Raw genomic sequence first — 16,007 nt, 5'->3', positions numbered from 1 at the left:
CTTACTGTATCAATAACACCGCGGAGATACAATCCCTGCCTCAACTGATAACTCACTGAACAAGCTTAAAGCAGATGGGGGGGGGGGGGGGGAGGGGAGATGGGTGAGCCAGCAGGTAGACACTCTGAGAGGCTGCAGAGGCCAGAGTTTCCCGCTCAAAGTGCAGCAGCTAAACTACTCCAAGGTCCAACCTCCTCGCTCTCCAGCCGTGGTAGAAGGGGAGATATGGATGTAGGCTATGGGAGATGGGTGGATGTCTGGTTGTCTTAGTCAATGGAGGAAGTCTCTCATTAATATGAATGCTGGGCCACAAAGTTCGGCAGAGGGCGGGACCGTGTCAGGTGTATGTTGGCGTCATGGCTCATTATGTTAATGCTGGGCAGTGGAGGCGGTCGCGAGTTTTACAGTAGTGGAATGTGAGTATTGGGAGGTGAGGCAAGGCAGGGCAAGGAGCAGTGTAGTGATTAATACAGACAGAGCGAGAAAGAAGGACAGCCAGTCACACACGCACAGAGATGGAGAAAAAGCGCTACTTCAGTGTAGACGAGGTGCAGCAGCACACGACAGTGGACTCCTGCTGGATCATCCACGAGCGGCGGGTGTACGACGTGTCAGCGTTCATCCAGCGCCACCCGGGCGGAGAGCAGATGATCGTCCAGCGGGCGGGCAGGGACGTGAGCCGGGACATGGCAGGACCGCCACACCGTCACAGCCCCAACGCCTTGCGCTGGCTGCAGCAGTACTACATTGGGGAGCTGAGGCAGGACAACCAGGTGGAGGAGGACGAGGAGGAAGAGGAGGTGGAAGAATTCGCCCAGAAAAAACAAGTAAGTCTAAAAAAAAGTTTTGGGGTCAACTCACAAAAGTGGCCCGGGCCCCTCCCAGTCATCTCTTGCAGCGCCCCCGCCAAGTGACATTTTGTGCAAAGTCATCTTTTCATTAAAGTGAAGAAAACGCGCAATATTTCTCGCAGACAAAAAAAAAGCAAATTTGGAATATTAAACAATTTTGTTAAAACTCTCCGTATGTGAAACTTTTAATACAACCAGTAAGTGCAGAGTGAGGGATACAACAATGGAACCAAATCGACGGGGAAGATTTATGCACAGGTTGACAATTAAAATCTTTTGGCTTTGTGTAAACAGCACACCCGGAAGTTCTGGATGCTCTCTAGTCTACTGTGACTTACTTCAGTGCCTGTTTTTGTTTTTGTTCTAAAGAAAAAATGCACCTGCTCCAGTACTTGGGACTGAGAGAATCCAGGCTCTGTGTGTGGCGAAAAATATCACAGAGGCACCGTTTCAATGTTCTCTGGATCAGCGCGGAGAACTGTTCTGAGTGTTTAAAACAAATCTGAGCGAAAGTAAAAGAGAAAAATAGCTTACGCCTGTGGTAACTGTGGAAAGGGGAAATGGGCTTTGAGAAATACAACGCATTTCATGGCCATTATTTGAGTTACAGGGAGGAGATTTGTACCCAGGGGAGGGAGAGTGGATTGTGCATTGATCCCTGTCGCGGAGAAACAGGTGCAACAGCAAGTATTTTTTTTAAAGGGCGTTAACCGACAGGTTAACAACCAAACCGGTTTAGCAAGTGCATTCATTTCTCGTTTCTCCCGCCCTCCCCCTTATTTTTTGTAAGCGAGGGTGTCTGTGGGAGAGAAGATCTGTAAAAATGCAGTTAAAATAAATCGACCTTGCTGAAACTGCAAACACAAATAAACTCATGCCGGAATTCTCCAGTTACTGTGAGGAGTTGGCCGTGTATTCCATGAATTGCAGGGTCACAGACCCCCCCCCCCCCCCTTGAGTGCCACGGTTCAATCTCTGTGTAAAAGTTGTGCCTATAACACAGCTCTGAAATAGAGCACGGGGTCTGCCTGCTTTTTAGGCGAATTAATACATTTATCAAGTTCTGAAATAGCTTGGAAATGTGTGATGAGCAGGAATGGTCAGATTCACCATGGCCTCATACAAGAACGCAGCACAGAAGATCATTATCATGTCTTATCTATGCCAACTCTTTAACAGAACTACCCAATTAGTACCACTCCCCTGCTCTTTCCACATAACCCGCTGATTAGTTTTTTCTTTAAGCAGAGATCCATTTTCCGTTTTGAAAGCAGCTAATGAATCACCTTCCACCAACCCTTCAGGCATTCCCAATCAGCACCTGCTGCTTCCCCCTCCCCAAACCCTGTTGCTTCTGGTTCTTCGCCAATCGCAAATCGTTATCAGCGTTCCTGTCATTGGGAGCAGTTTCTACTCTTTATTTCTTCTCTCGAAACCATTTGTGCATTTGAACACACCCACCCCAATCAAATCTCCCCTTCCATGTTCAAAGAGGAGTCCCGGCTTCTCCAGTCTCTGCTCATAGCTGAGGCCCCTCATCCTGGGTACATTTTAGTAAATCACTTCTGCACTCTCTTTAAGGCAGCACGGTGGTTAGCACAGTTGCTTCACAGCTCCAGGGTCTTGGGTTCGATTCCCGGCTTGGGTCACTATCTGTGCGGAGTCTACAATTTCTCCCCGTGCGTGCGTGGGTTTCCTCCGGGTGCATCGGTTTCCTCCCACAGTCCAAAGATGTGCAGGTTAGGTGGATTGGACATGATAAATTGCCCTTAGTGTCCAAACAGGTTAGGTAGGGTTACTGGGTTACAGGAATGGGGTGGAGGCCTGGGCTTAGTGCGCTGCCCTTTCCAGGAGCCGGTGCAGACTTGATGGGCCGAATGGCCTTCTGCACTGTAAATTCTATGATTCTATAAGGCCATGTCATCTATCTTCCAAATGTAATACCCAGAATTGGTTACATTCTCCAACTGAGACCCAACCATGTTCTAACAGTTTGCTATGGCACGCTTGCTTTTGTATCCTCTGCCTTTGAACGGCACCAACGATTCCTATATGCTTTTTCACGAAACAGCTTTGTGAACTTGTCCTGTTACCATCAACAAATTTTGGGCAAATGTTCTCTGGTTTTTTTGCTCCTGTATCCATTAAAAATTATATTAGTTCATAATGCCTCCTTTTTCTTGTACCAAAGTGTATCACTTAACACACTCTGGGTTAGATTTTGTCTGTCGTGTTTATTGGTTTTCCCTAGTCTCTTGACCTCCTTGAGGTATAGAACATAGAACAGTACAGCACAGAACAGGCCCTTCGGCCCTCAATGTTGTGCCGAGCCATGATCACCCTACTCAAACCCACGTATCCACCCTATACCCCCAACAACTCCCCCCCCCCCCCCCCCCCCCCCCCCCTTAACCTTACTTTTATTAGGACACTACGGGCAATTTAGCATGGCCAATCCACCTAACCTGCACATCTTTGGACTGTGGGAGGAAACCGGAGCACCCGGAGGAAACCCACGCACACAGGGGGTCATGATGGAGTATGTTGATATCCTCTTCATTGTGGTTACAACATTGCTGAGATTTGTACCAGCTGCAAACTTTGAAATTCTGACCTGAATACCCAAGTCCAGGTCATTAACATGCGCACCAAATAATCTGGAGGCCATAAAATCTGATCCTTGGCAATAAAGCTTGCCGTTAAGTATGCACTTTAATAGAATGAGGTAGTGACAATATGCCTATATTTCTAGTGTTTATTATTTTGGAATGGCTGATTTATTTTTAAGAAACAACTATACTAAAAATAGGGGGACTGCGTCAAGCAAAGTTACCTTGCAAAAGTTCATGTGGTCACTCCCTGGTGTAGGAGAGATGGGGCATTTTGGTGACAGACATGACTTGTGCACATGGAGAAGTTTCTTCTGTGGGACAGGATTGGAGGCAAGGCAATATTTATGAGCAATTTTCTAAAATTTCTGTAGAGGGTCTCAAGTAAAGATTGTAAATGGATAGGTGGTCAAAATGGTACTTTTGGAAGGAATGTTGGGAAGTGGGCACTTTGTAGATTCCTCCCTATTTAAGCACATTAGAAAACTGCATGAATTGTTCGTGAGCGCAGTAAGTGTTTAGCACTGCAGCCTCACAACGCTGAGGACCCGGGTTTGATCCCGACCCTGGGTCACCGCCCGTGTGGAGTTTGCACATTCTCCCCGTGTCTTTGTGGGTCTCACCTCCACAACCCAAAAAGATGTGCAGGGTGGATGAATTGGCCACGTGAAATTGCCCCTTAATTGGGGAAAAAAAGAATTGATCATGGTGATGCTGTGCAAACACTAACTCGTATTCCATATAAAAAAAATTCTAACTTCACTCTTGGCATTGAATCCTTGTGGTAGGATTTTTCAGGTCTTTCTGTGCTAAATAACAGGATATTTTTCCTCTTCTAATTGCCACACGATCAACTATCATGTACCCTGTCCTTGTATACATTCTTGAGTTGGGCATATTTTCCATGTCGAGTTAAGATCAGTTGTATTATTTCCCTCAAAATACAAGTCTTTCCTGCATTAATATTTTTACATATTGCTGAATCCATAAATTGGGAGGGACATGGTGAGATTTTGTTCGAGTCTTAGACCCTTTCTTTGAATTATCAGCCCATTGAGAGCATAGTCTGTCTCATGGTGGGGATGCCACCATGGTTTAGGATTTAATTGCAATGAATATTTCAGCAATTGTGTTCAGTGAACTTGTACGATTCACAAATGTAAATTTTTTTGCACTTTGTTAGTGAGACTAGGTTCTTATTACTCATGCTAGATCAGCAGGCACGATCTGTAATTGAGAACTTTCAGTGTACTCAAAAGAAACTACCCTTCGTATTCCATAGAATCCTTATAGTGCAGAAGAAGGCCATTCAGCCCTAGAGTTTGCACTGACTCTCCGAAAGAGCAGCCCATGTTATCCCCATAACCCTACCTTTGGACTGGGGAAGGAAACCCAAGTAGACGCGGGGAGAATGTGCAAATTCCGCACAGTCGCCCAAGACTGTGATCGAACCAGTGTCTCCGGTGCTGCGAGGTAGCAGTGCTAACCACTGTGCCGTCTCAAACACAGTCCGAAATATCACACCTGGCAACACTCACCCTTTTTCTCCCTGCACCGCTCAGTCAACCAAGTTTCCATGTACAGCCAAAATTTTTAGTTCCTTTTAGGCCACTGAAATGTATGAACAAAATGGCAAGAGCTTGTTCATTGGATGCATATATTGGCTCTATGAAGGAAAGTGTTATGCCACTGAAACACTTTTATTTGTTCATAGGACGTTGGAGCTGCCCCAGACCAGCATTTATTGCCCATTCCTAATTGCCCATGAGAAGGTGGCAGTGAGTTTCCTCCTTGAACCGCTGAAGTGCTGTAGGAACACAGGAGGGGTTTAGACCCAGTGACAGTGAAGGAACTGCAATATATTTCCAGATGGCGCGTGAGGGGGGCAACCTCCAGGTGGTGCTGTTTCCATGTATCTGATGCCCTTGTCCTTCTGGATGGTGGAAATTGTTGAAACGTGCTGGCGAAGGAGCCTTGATGAGATACTGCAGTGTATCTTGTAGATGGTACACACTGCACTGTTGTCACTGTGCGGCTGTGAAATCTGGGTGGGGTGACAATCAAGAGTGCTTGTTTTTCCCCTATTCATTCGTGGGATGTGGATGTTGCTGGCTGGGCCAGCATTTATTGCCTCTCCCTAATTGCCTTTGAATTGAGTGGCAGTGTGTCAACCAGATTTGTCAGACCAAGTTAAGGCATGAGAGATTCCCTTCCCTCCGAGGCATTAGTGAACCAGATGTGAAGAAGTGGTCATGGTCACCATTAGACCTCTAATTCCAGATTTTCTGATTTATTGAATTCAAATGTCACAATTTATCATGGTGGGATTCTAACCTGGATCCCCAGAGCATTACCCTGGGACTCTGGATTCCTAGTCCAGTGAAAGTACCACTATGCCACTGCTTACCGTTTGGACTGGATGTTGTTGAGCTTCATGAACAGAGACGTTAGTGCAATCAAACGGCCTCGCTGCGCCCCACTCGGTAATGCAGTGAGGCCGTTCAATCTCGTGGGCCACCTTTCACGAGTTCTTAACGCCTCGCAAGATCACACATTTAAGTGAACCATTAGGCTCATGTAAATATGTCGGCTCCCAATTCTCCCGAGGCCTGGAAACTAAAGCCCATGCCAGGGAGACCTCACAATGGTGCTGCTTAGCACTGGTCCACGCAAATGTGGACCTGGTGTAACGGCATTTGGGGTGTCTCTCAGGCCATTGGAGACCCCTGGGTGGTCAGGGATAGGGCAGGGTTCCACCCTGGCTCTCCTCCTGGCCCCCAAGCACCTTGGCAGTGCCAGACTGTCACTTTGGCACTGCCAAGGCTCTTTGGTAGCACTGCCTGGCTGATGGGGCACTGTCAAGGTGACACTGAAAGGTGGGGGGTGAGGAGGTATGAAGGGTGAGGGTCCTGAAAAGGAGGGACTCTAAAGTGTGTGGGTGGGGTGGCATGAAAATGGGGAAGGGGGCTCTCAACGGCCCAATAGCAGGGTGTACTCACTTGGGAGGTGTGGGCTAATGCTCATGTGTTTTTGTGGGGGTGGGGGGAATGCTCATGGGTGTGGGGGACCCTCAAGCTCACTTGGAGATAGTGGCAACCCGACCTCTGAGGAGCCGGTCTTGCCAGTGAGTCCAGCTCTCCATTGTTGAAAAAAGGTGGGCTAAGGAGCACTAGAACCACCCAAGGTCCAAAAGAATGACTAAGTGTCGGTAAATATCAGTATGGATTTCACCGAAAAAGTTAACGAGAAACACCCCTCCAAACCTGCCCAGAATGACACTTGGATATTTTTCTGTTGAATTGCGCACATGTGGTGAGTTGTTCACCACAGAATTATCGGCCTTTGACCTGCTTTTATAGCCACAATATTTCTAAGGCTGGTCCAGTTCAGTTTCGGGTCAATGATAGCCCATAGAATCTTGATAATGAAGGATTCAGCAATGGTAGTGTCATCGGGAGATGAATACATTCTATCTTGTTGGAGGTAGTTATTGTTCGCACCACACAAGTCCCAGGCAGTCATCCCAATCCTGAAAAATGTCCAGGTCTTGCACCATGTGCACATGAACTGCTTCAGTGTTTGAGGATTGGTGCACCTATTGTGCAATAATCTATGAACATCCCGACTTCTGGTCTTATGATGGAGGAAGGTCATTGATGAAACAGTTGAAGATTGGACCCTATCTGAGGATCTCCTGCAGTCCAAGGATGAGATGATTGACCTCCAGCCACCACCATCACCTTCCCTTGTGCCAGATGTGACTCCAACCATTCGGGAGTTTTCCTGCTGATTCCCACTGACTCCAGTTTTGCTAGGGTTCCTTGATGCCACACTCTGTCACATGCTTCCTTGATATCAAGGGTAGTCACACTCGCCTCATCTCTGGAATTCAGCTCTTTGTGTCTATGTGTGATCAAGGTTGCAATGAGGTCAGGAGCTAAGTGGCCCTGATGGACCCAAACTGAGTGTCAGTGATAGGCATTGCTGAGTAAGTACAGCTTGATAGCCCTGTCAGTCTCACACTTTGATGGGGCAGTAATTGACCAGGTTGGATTTCTCTTGCTCCTGCAGTTTCCACATTGCTGGAAAGATGCTGGCGTGCTAGCCATACTGGATCAGCTTGACTAAGGGCGTGGCTAGCTCTGGAGTAAAAGACTTCAGTACTGTTCCCTCCATGTTGTTGGAGCCCAAAGCCTTTGCAGAACCTAGTGACTTGAGTGGTTTCTTGATATCATGTAGAGTGAATTGAACTATGATGCTCGGGTCCTCAGACGGTTTGAGATGGGTCATTCACTTGGCACTTTTGGCAGTGGATGGTTGCAAGTGTTGCACTCATCTGCTAGACTCTCCCAATACTGAGGATGGGGCTAATTGTGGAGCCTCCTCCAGTGAGTTGTTTAATTGTCCACCACTATTCACAACTGGATGTGGCAGGACTGCAGAGCTTAGATCTGATCCATTAATTATAGGATTGATTTGCTTTGTCCATCGCATGCAGCTTCTTGTTTGTCAATCCTGTGTTGAAGCTCCACTAGATTGACACCTCATATTTTGGTATACAGTGTGATGTTTCTGGCAGGCCCTCCTGCACTCTATATTTAATTTCTGTTGGATTCCAGCACCAAGGGTGATTCAAAAGTACTTTTATGTCACAGATGGTTTGTCAGCAATTTAGCAGAATTTGGGATTATGTTGGGCTTTTAAAAGTTGGGAGTTGCTTGACATGGTGAGTAGAAAACATTAATTATATGGATGCAGAGGGCAGCACGGTGGCCTAGTGGTTAGCGCAGCTGCCTCACGGCGCTGAGGTCCCAGGTTCGATCCCGCTCTGGGTCACTGTCCGTGTGGAGTTTGCACCTTCTCCCCGTGTCTGCGTGGGTTTCGCCCCCACAACCCAAAAATGCGCAGAGTAGGTGGATTGGCCACACTAAATTGCCCCCTTAATTGGAAAAAATAATTGGATAATCTAAATTTTTTTTTTAAATTAAAAAAAATTATATGGATGCAGAGTACAATACCATGTTTATGTGAGCAGCACTGACGAGGCTGTAATGATCCCCCAGGCTCCTCAAGGGCATGAAGAATCCACCATGTAGTCCAGACTGGGTCGAATTTGCAGGTTTCTTTCCCTGAGCTACTTGAGATTTTACAACAACTAGTCCATAAATTACTAGTTTTCTGAATGAAATCTGAAGTCAAGACCTTGTCTTGTTTAGCCCAGTACTACAGCCTACTGCTTTTGCTATGTACATTTTTATTAAGGGAAACAGAAGGGAATTGAGAGTTGCCATCACAATGGTTCCGTCTCAGAATTAGAGTTGCAAAGCTACCAACTTCACTCCAGAGATAAGAGTCCATATTTCCATGATAATATGTCAGTGCAGCACTGAGGAAATACTGCACATACTTTCAGTTGCAATGTGAATCAGAAAGCCCTGATTCTCCCCCCAGGCGGGCTTCAGCAATCCCTTGATACTTCTTAAAAACAACAAGGGAAGTCTCCATGTTCTAGAAAACATCCATCCCTCTACAAACAGATCACCTAGTTTATCACATTCCTATAATAACTACATTTCAGAAACATTTCATTATCTGTGATAAAGTAACGTCTCCATAATCCCAGATGACCATAGGTTGCTTTCCCTTTTGAGGGGGGAGAGCTGACTGGTGGTGATTTAACCTGAGGGTCACCACACCTCGGGCAAGGTTGAGAAGGTGGGACCTTCACGAACGACTTCAGCCGGTACAGAAATTGAACCCACGCTTTTGGCCTTGCACTGCATCACTAACCAGATGAGCCAACTGAGGTACCTTGCCATAGGTGCTATAGAAATGCAAGCGCTCTAAAAATAACCACTTTGCTGCAGTGATTGAAATTGTGGCTTTAAAAACAATTTAGAGTACCCAATTCATTTTTCCAATTAAGGGGCAATTTAGCATGGCCAATGCACCTATCCAGCGCATCTTTGGGTTGTGGGGGCGAAACCCATGCAAACACAATGAGAATGTGGAAACGCCACACGGATAGTGACCCAGAGCCAGGATTGAACCTGGGACCTTGGCACTGTGAGACTGCAATGGTAACCACTGCGCCACTATTGCCCAAAATTGCAGCTGTTAACAAATCTGTTTTTCTTTATCTTCTCCCTTTTGCATGCCCCCACCACACAGACATTTTATTCAGATTGTTACGTTACTCATTCCATTGACTACTAATTGTTGGAGTTCTAATTCACTTTGAAAACTAGGATTTAACTTCAAAGGGTAAAGTGCGTCTTAAAAATCACCCCTGTGGTTTACTTGTTTTCTCATACTGTTGAGTGGACCATCAAGTCGGACATGCTTCCAGTAACCTAAGTGAATATGCTTCAGATCTAATATACTTTTCTACATGTTTTTCTTTTCTATTTCTGGAGAACTGGATTGTTTTATGGAGATGGACCGAGATCAAACATTGGCTCTGAGGTTCAATGGATCTGCACGTGCATATGAGTTCAGCATTCCTCTGGAAAACTAAAAGTGCCTTTTTATCCTGTTGGAGCCATTGAATTGAGGGGCCTCTCTACAATTTCAGGATTGACAGCTCTGTAGACTCATTAAAAGATAGGTCGTTTAAATCTGAAACAGTTAATTTTGTGGACAACTTGTTCGCTGGGTACGAATAACAGAGCTTTACAGAGAAGCGATTTAAAACATACAGTGCAGTGAAGTTATTCTCTTAAAATATGTTTTTTTGTATTGTCCTAAAGTACCTCAATGACCTGAACTGCAGGATATCTCTTCATATTGGGGCTGCAGAAGTATGGCACGTGAATGGCTGCAAAAGAGGCTGACCGTGGTCTTCAACCAGTTTTTATTTTGTTCATTGGTCAACTGAAACAACCCATTGTGGGTGGTGGTAGTTTGTTACAGTCCACTCTCGAGTCCAAGTTGCTGTTGCAAAATACACTTTTACATGCATGTTGCAATCTGGAGCTATGGAGAGTGTAGTAGAGTCTCCCAACATTCTTTCCATCTGACTCCATTACTGACCAGGAATCCCTCTTGCTTCTATTTCACGCTATTGAAATGTGTTGGAAGGATTTGGTATTCAAACTGTTTGGCCATGTTATGGACACTGCTTCCTTGGCTATTAAGTCCTCAGGTGGGACTCTTAATACATAGCTTCTGGCTGAGGTTGGGGCATTGCCCACTGTGCTACAAGACCTCCCACCCACAACTGGGAGTCATGAGCAAATATTTTTTCTCCTGACTCTGAGCACGCAACCCTATCACTCAGCCAGTTACTTGCTCCTTTCCTTTTGCTATTGTTTCGCTCTCCACGCCCCCTCATACTTGGCTGCAGTGTAGGGATTGACTTAAGTAGTCGGAGCTTTTTTGAGGGGGTGATTGTGGATTTGAAGCTTCGGAAGTGCGTTATCCGCCCAAGCTTCTTGACCTGGGTGGTTTGGTAACTTTGCCTTGGCACTATTGATATGTTCCAGAGGCAAACCTTGGGCTAAGACTCTAATATTGGCATCATGATACATGGTCTCAAAAGTTTTGAGCTGAAATGCAAGATGTGGATGGATTTGTTAAAACAGAGCAAAGCTGATGTGTTTTAGGTGTCTGAGACTGTGCTCTGATCTGATGGTGGCTTGTTGTCAATGGTGTAAAAGCATTCATGTTACCTCCTGAAGTTTCCACTGAAGAGCAACTGATGGGATGCTCTGTACCTTCATGACAATAAAAGCTTGTTGTCATTTGAGGCAGTGGAGCATCAGCGACATGTGTTTATACAGCTTCTTATACAGCCACGGTGATGGATGTTTGAAAAGCACATGCTGATTAGGAAGGGAGGGGTTAGAAGTGACAGCTTGATCATATGACTGCTTAAGGACCATGCAGAATTTTAGGCACCCAATTTCAAAGTTCTGTGTAGATGTTTCACAGTTGAACAAAGCAGTTGTTGAATGTGAAGTTTATCCAAATTCTCTGGATGCAATTTTTGCAAAATTTGGAAAGAATTCAATCTTCACCAAGCTAGATGCAAATATAGGTTTTTGGCAGCTCCTCCATGAAAAGCCTGGGTCTTGCAACCTTTACACCATTGGAGAAGTTTTGTTTCAACAATTACCCTTCAGCACCACAAATCTTCCAGTGGATATATGCAAGTAACCCAGAAGGACTAGCTGGAATTGTATGTCACATGGGTTATGTCCTGATCCATGGGTCCACTCAGAACAGAGTGAGCTGTGCTACAATGCCTGCAGGAAGCAAGACTTGTGTTCAACAGCAAATGTGAATTCTTGCTGACCGTCAAGTTCTTTGGGTATATTGTGGAAGCATCTGGTCGTTGATCCGCAGAAGACAGCAATAAAGGAATTTCCAGCTCTGTGGACCATGACTTTGAGCTCCAGATATTCCTAGGTATGGTAATCCAAGTTAATAAATTCCTGCCCAATTTAGCTGTGCCACTACGCCTCCTATTACGACATGGCAATAAATGGTGCTGGGAGGAATCCAGCAGATGTCTTTTGAGAAAATCAAAGGGGCTGATATCACCTGATATTTTATCTCGCTATGACCCAGAACTACCTATTATCATTGCTGCAGATGGAGGATTGGGAGCTGTACTCGTTTTCAGATGCAGGCAGATGGGAAGCTTGGAGCAGTTTACTGCATGTCCCACTCAATGACAATAGATTGAACAGAGATGTGCAGTAACTAGGAGGGGGAAAAGCATTGGGCAGCACGGTTGCATAGTGGTCAGCACAATTGTTTCACAGCTCCAGGGTCCCAGGTTTGATTCCCGGCTTGGGTCACTGTCTGTGCGGCGTCTACATGTTCTCCCCGTGTGTGCGTGGGTTTCCTCTGGGTGCTCCAGTTTCCTCCCACAGTCCAAAGGTGTGCAGGTTAGGTGGATTGGCCATGCTGCATTGCCCTTAGTATTGGGTGGGGTAAAGTTGGAAGGGTGGGGGGTTGGCTAATTCTGTTGAGTACAAAGAGCTCAGTGAGCTCAGTTTTAGAAGCACTGGGAATAAATCTTGGTGTTTGGATTGATGGTATAACTGGCAATGTAGGTGGTGCGGTACCGTACCACATAATTTTGGCAAAGATTATGATGCGGTAGCTTTTAGAGTGCTTCACAAGTGCTTATGATATATTTAGGCTGGTGAAGGGAAAAAATGTTAACTTTGTTTGAGATCACCCTGCAGTGATTCTTACTGGAAAGACCATGGGTACCACATTTGGTTTCAGAAATGTTTGAGTAACTTGGCTGTTGTTACTTTTGAACCTGAGTCATTCGGCGGGATTCTCCATTCTTGAGACTAACTGTTCAAGCCGGGGCAGGATTCGTGGAGTTCCATGACAGCAAAACTGGCACCGCACCTGGACTGACTTCAGCAACTGGTAAGGGGCTAGTACTGGCACCACGTGGAACCCAATCAATTCCATTGAAAAACGGTGTTGGATTTGCTAGGTCTGTGATTGACATTTGGGGGAGGCTGACTGGCTGAAGCCGCATATACACACTCCACTCCCCACACTCACTCATCCCAGCCAACAAGATGGTACTGGTAGCGCTGGAGCATGCCCATCCTGCTGAAGGGTCGGCTGGGGCCGACCTAGGGAGTGCCCTGGAGGGTCAAGCATAAGACCTGTGGCCCTAAGTTAACAGTGGGCAGTCAACGGCATGCGCAGCTGCACGGCTGCCTTGCAGGCTGCGGCAATGGTGTTCCATCACCGACCCCACAGTCCACCTCCTGACCACACCCCGCTACTCCCCGACCCCGGCAGAAGCCCCCCGGCCAGCGGCACAACTGTCAGCAAACTATGGCGATGTTGTAAGGGAGGCGGTGGCTCTGCGATATTGTCACTTGACTAGTAATCTAGATACCCAGAGTAACACTGTGGGGTCCCAGGTTCAAATCTGCCACTGCAGATGCTGAAATTTGAATTAAATAATTAAAAGTGAGGGCAGCATGGCGGCGCAGTGGTTAGCACTGCTGCCTCACGCCGCTGAGGACCTGGGTTCGATCCCGGCCCCGGGTCACTGTTCGTGTGGAGTTTGCACATTCTCCACATGTTTGCGTGGATTGCACCCGCACAACCCAAAGATGTGCAGGCTAGGTGGACTGGCCACGCTAAATTGCCCCTTAATTGGGGGAAAAAAATAATTGGATACTCTAAATTAAAAAAAAAAAATTAGAAGTCTAATGATGAGCATGAAACCATCGTCAATTGTTGTAAAAACCCATCTGATTCACTTTATCCTTTAGGGAAGGAAATCTGCCATCCTTATATGGTTGCCTACAAGTGACTTCAGACGCACAGCAATGTGGTTGACTTTTAATTGCCCTGTCATGGGCAATTGGGGATGGGCAATAAATGCCAGTGACGCCCACATCCCATGAACAAACAAAAAAAACTTTTCATACCCCCTCTCTCTCCCTCCCCTCACTCTCCCCTCCCCTCTCTCTCCCTCAGCAGCCGTAGCGCCTGTTTCACGATTTTTAAAAGCACAAGCGAACCTCGCCATCGGGAATTCGCCACAGTGGAGGCGTAGAATCAGAGGCCCAAGGGGATACCGGGTCGGGCCCGCTAATGATATGCCATGGGTGTTTACTGTACATGCGTTCTGGAACGCATTGACGCCACGGTCGAGGCGATGGGGAATTGCGATTTATTGTGAAACGGGCCTGCCATGATTTCTGCATTAGAACCGATTCTCTGCCCAATCGCGTTTCCTGATTTCGGCATCAGCTGATGGAGAATCCTGCCCAGCCCAATGTTTAGTGATAAAGAGTGAACGCGGAAAATCTAAACCTTTTATCCAAGTTATATTGGACTTCACTTCTGTTAATTAGAATTCATTGGAATTCTAACTGTTTATATTGCAGATAATCTAGATTGCCTTGGTTCCTGGCACACTAACATCTGCCCTTTTTCTATCTTCTTCTTGGGCTGTCCTTCGGAGTCAAGGAGGATGACTAGCTTCCACACTAAAGGCGAGTTCTCGGGTGACTGAGGAGTCCAATGCATGACCTGCAGTCTCTGCCACAGGTGGGAAAGATGATGGTTGGAGGAGTGGGTGGGTGGGCCAACTGGCTTGCCATGCACTCATTTTGCTGTCGATGCCTGGCTTCAGCTTGCTCTCAGTGATGAAACTTGGTTCCTTCTCGGATACTTTTCTTCCGCTTTGGATGGTCTTAGGCCAGTGACTCACAGATGTTGGTGGGGGTGTTGAATTTTTTCATGGAGGCTTGGAATGTCCTTGAAGCATTTCCTCTGCCCTCGTGGGGCTTCCTTGCCGTGTTAAAGCTCCGAGTAGAGCATTCGCTTTGAGAGTCTTGTGTTTGGCATTCAGGCAATGTGGTTCACCCAACAGAACTAATCGAGTGTGATCAATGTTTTGATGAGGGGGTGTTGGCCTGGTGAGGACACTTGACATTAATATGTCTATTCAGCCAATGGAGTTACAGGATCTTGTGGAGAGGTAGCGCTGGTGGCACTTGTCCAGGGTTTTGAGGTACCAGCTATACATTGTCCAGCTCAGAGTGATAACTGTCCTAATGTAACCATACTGCAAGAACAGATGGGTAGCATCTTGAGACATATTTGACCATCCTGATTTCTCTCTCCTACTATCCCTCAATGTGTAGGCCCGTGGCTTATGCAGCACATCAATGACCTTTCCATGTCTGGTGGTTACCGTTGTCAACTCTCCGGATTTTAAAAGATAAATCTCTGGACACTACTGTGAGCAATGCTGGGAAAAATCAGATGAGTGATTTTTAAAAGCACCTTTCATTTTACTTTTGAACATTAAAAAAAAATGTATATTGGAGGTTGGGTAAACAGCTATTTGGTTGAAAGGATGGGCTGGAGATGAAAGTGACTAAACCACTCCTAGTTGTGGAACTCAAAACATTTTTTTAGTCAGAAAATAATGAGAGTCCGCATTGCCTGCAGCAGGATTTAGTTTGTTGAGGTGGCACCTCCTTTTTAAGTAAGTGTCAATGGCTCCTGGACAAAGTAATGTTGCTTAATCTTTCTTGCAGCTGACTTTGACTGACTATAATGGGTAAATGTAATTTAAATATATACCCCAAGCATCGGCAAGATGCAGCCATGGATATTACTTATCCTGGAGAAGAGTTGTCTTCGTGAGGCAGAATGATAGTTATCCATCAGATCTTTGCGACGATTATGGGGAGTAAAATAATTGGAATTCAACCTGGTAGGGAGAGAAGGATTTATTATTGTCAAGGAATGTTGTTAATCATAGCATCTTGAATGCAGAATTATCCACGTATTTACATATCCAACAGTTAAACCCATTGTACATGATGGACTAGGCAAAGTTTTTTCTATTTTGCTCCAACTCGATACTTGCAGCTTCAGCACAGTTTCTGCAAGTGTATGACTGAACAGATTGTCTAGATATTCCGAAGATATTTGTTACTCAGTTTGAAGGTTTTAATGTTCACAAACGTACTTTGTTTACCAGCAACAGCAGAGTGAATAATTCGGGATTCTCCACTGGTAGTTTTAAACACGCAAT

General features: G+C 45.9%; 1 protein-coding gene across 1 annotated transcript in view; it reads left to right on the top strand.

Moving 5' to 3' along the window:
• The first annotated feature begins 312 nt into the window (after nt 1-312).
• Nucleotides 313-16,007, top strand: part of fa2h (fatty acid 2-hydroxylase) — a 95,492-nt gene continuing 79,797 nt past the window's right edge. Inside the window, exon 1 of the mRNA XM_038806904.1 lies at nt 313-827. Coding sequence (XP_038662832.1) covers nt 516-827 — 312 coding nt within the window. The 5' untranslated portion in view covers nt 313-515. The remainder of the gene's footprint in view (nt 828-16,007) is intronic.

Source organism: Scyliorhinus canicula, chromosome 9 (genome assembly GCF_902713615.1).
Source record: "Scyliorhinus canicula chromosome 9, sScyCan1.1, whole genome shotgun sequence".
NCBI lineage: Eukaryota > Metazoa > Chordata > Chondrichthyes > Carcharhiniformes > Scyliorhinidae > Scyliorhinus > Scyliorhinus canicula.
The sequence above is the reverse complement of the archived record's forward strand: the minus strand, read 5'-3'. Positions and strand labels throughout refer to the sequence as shown.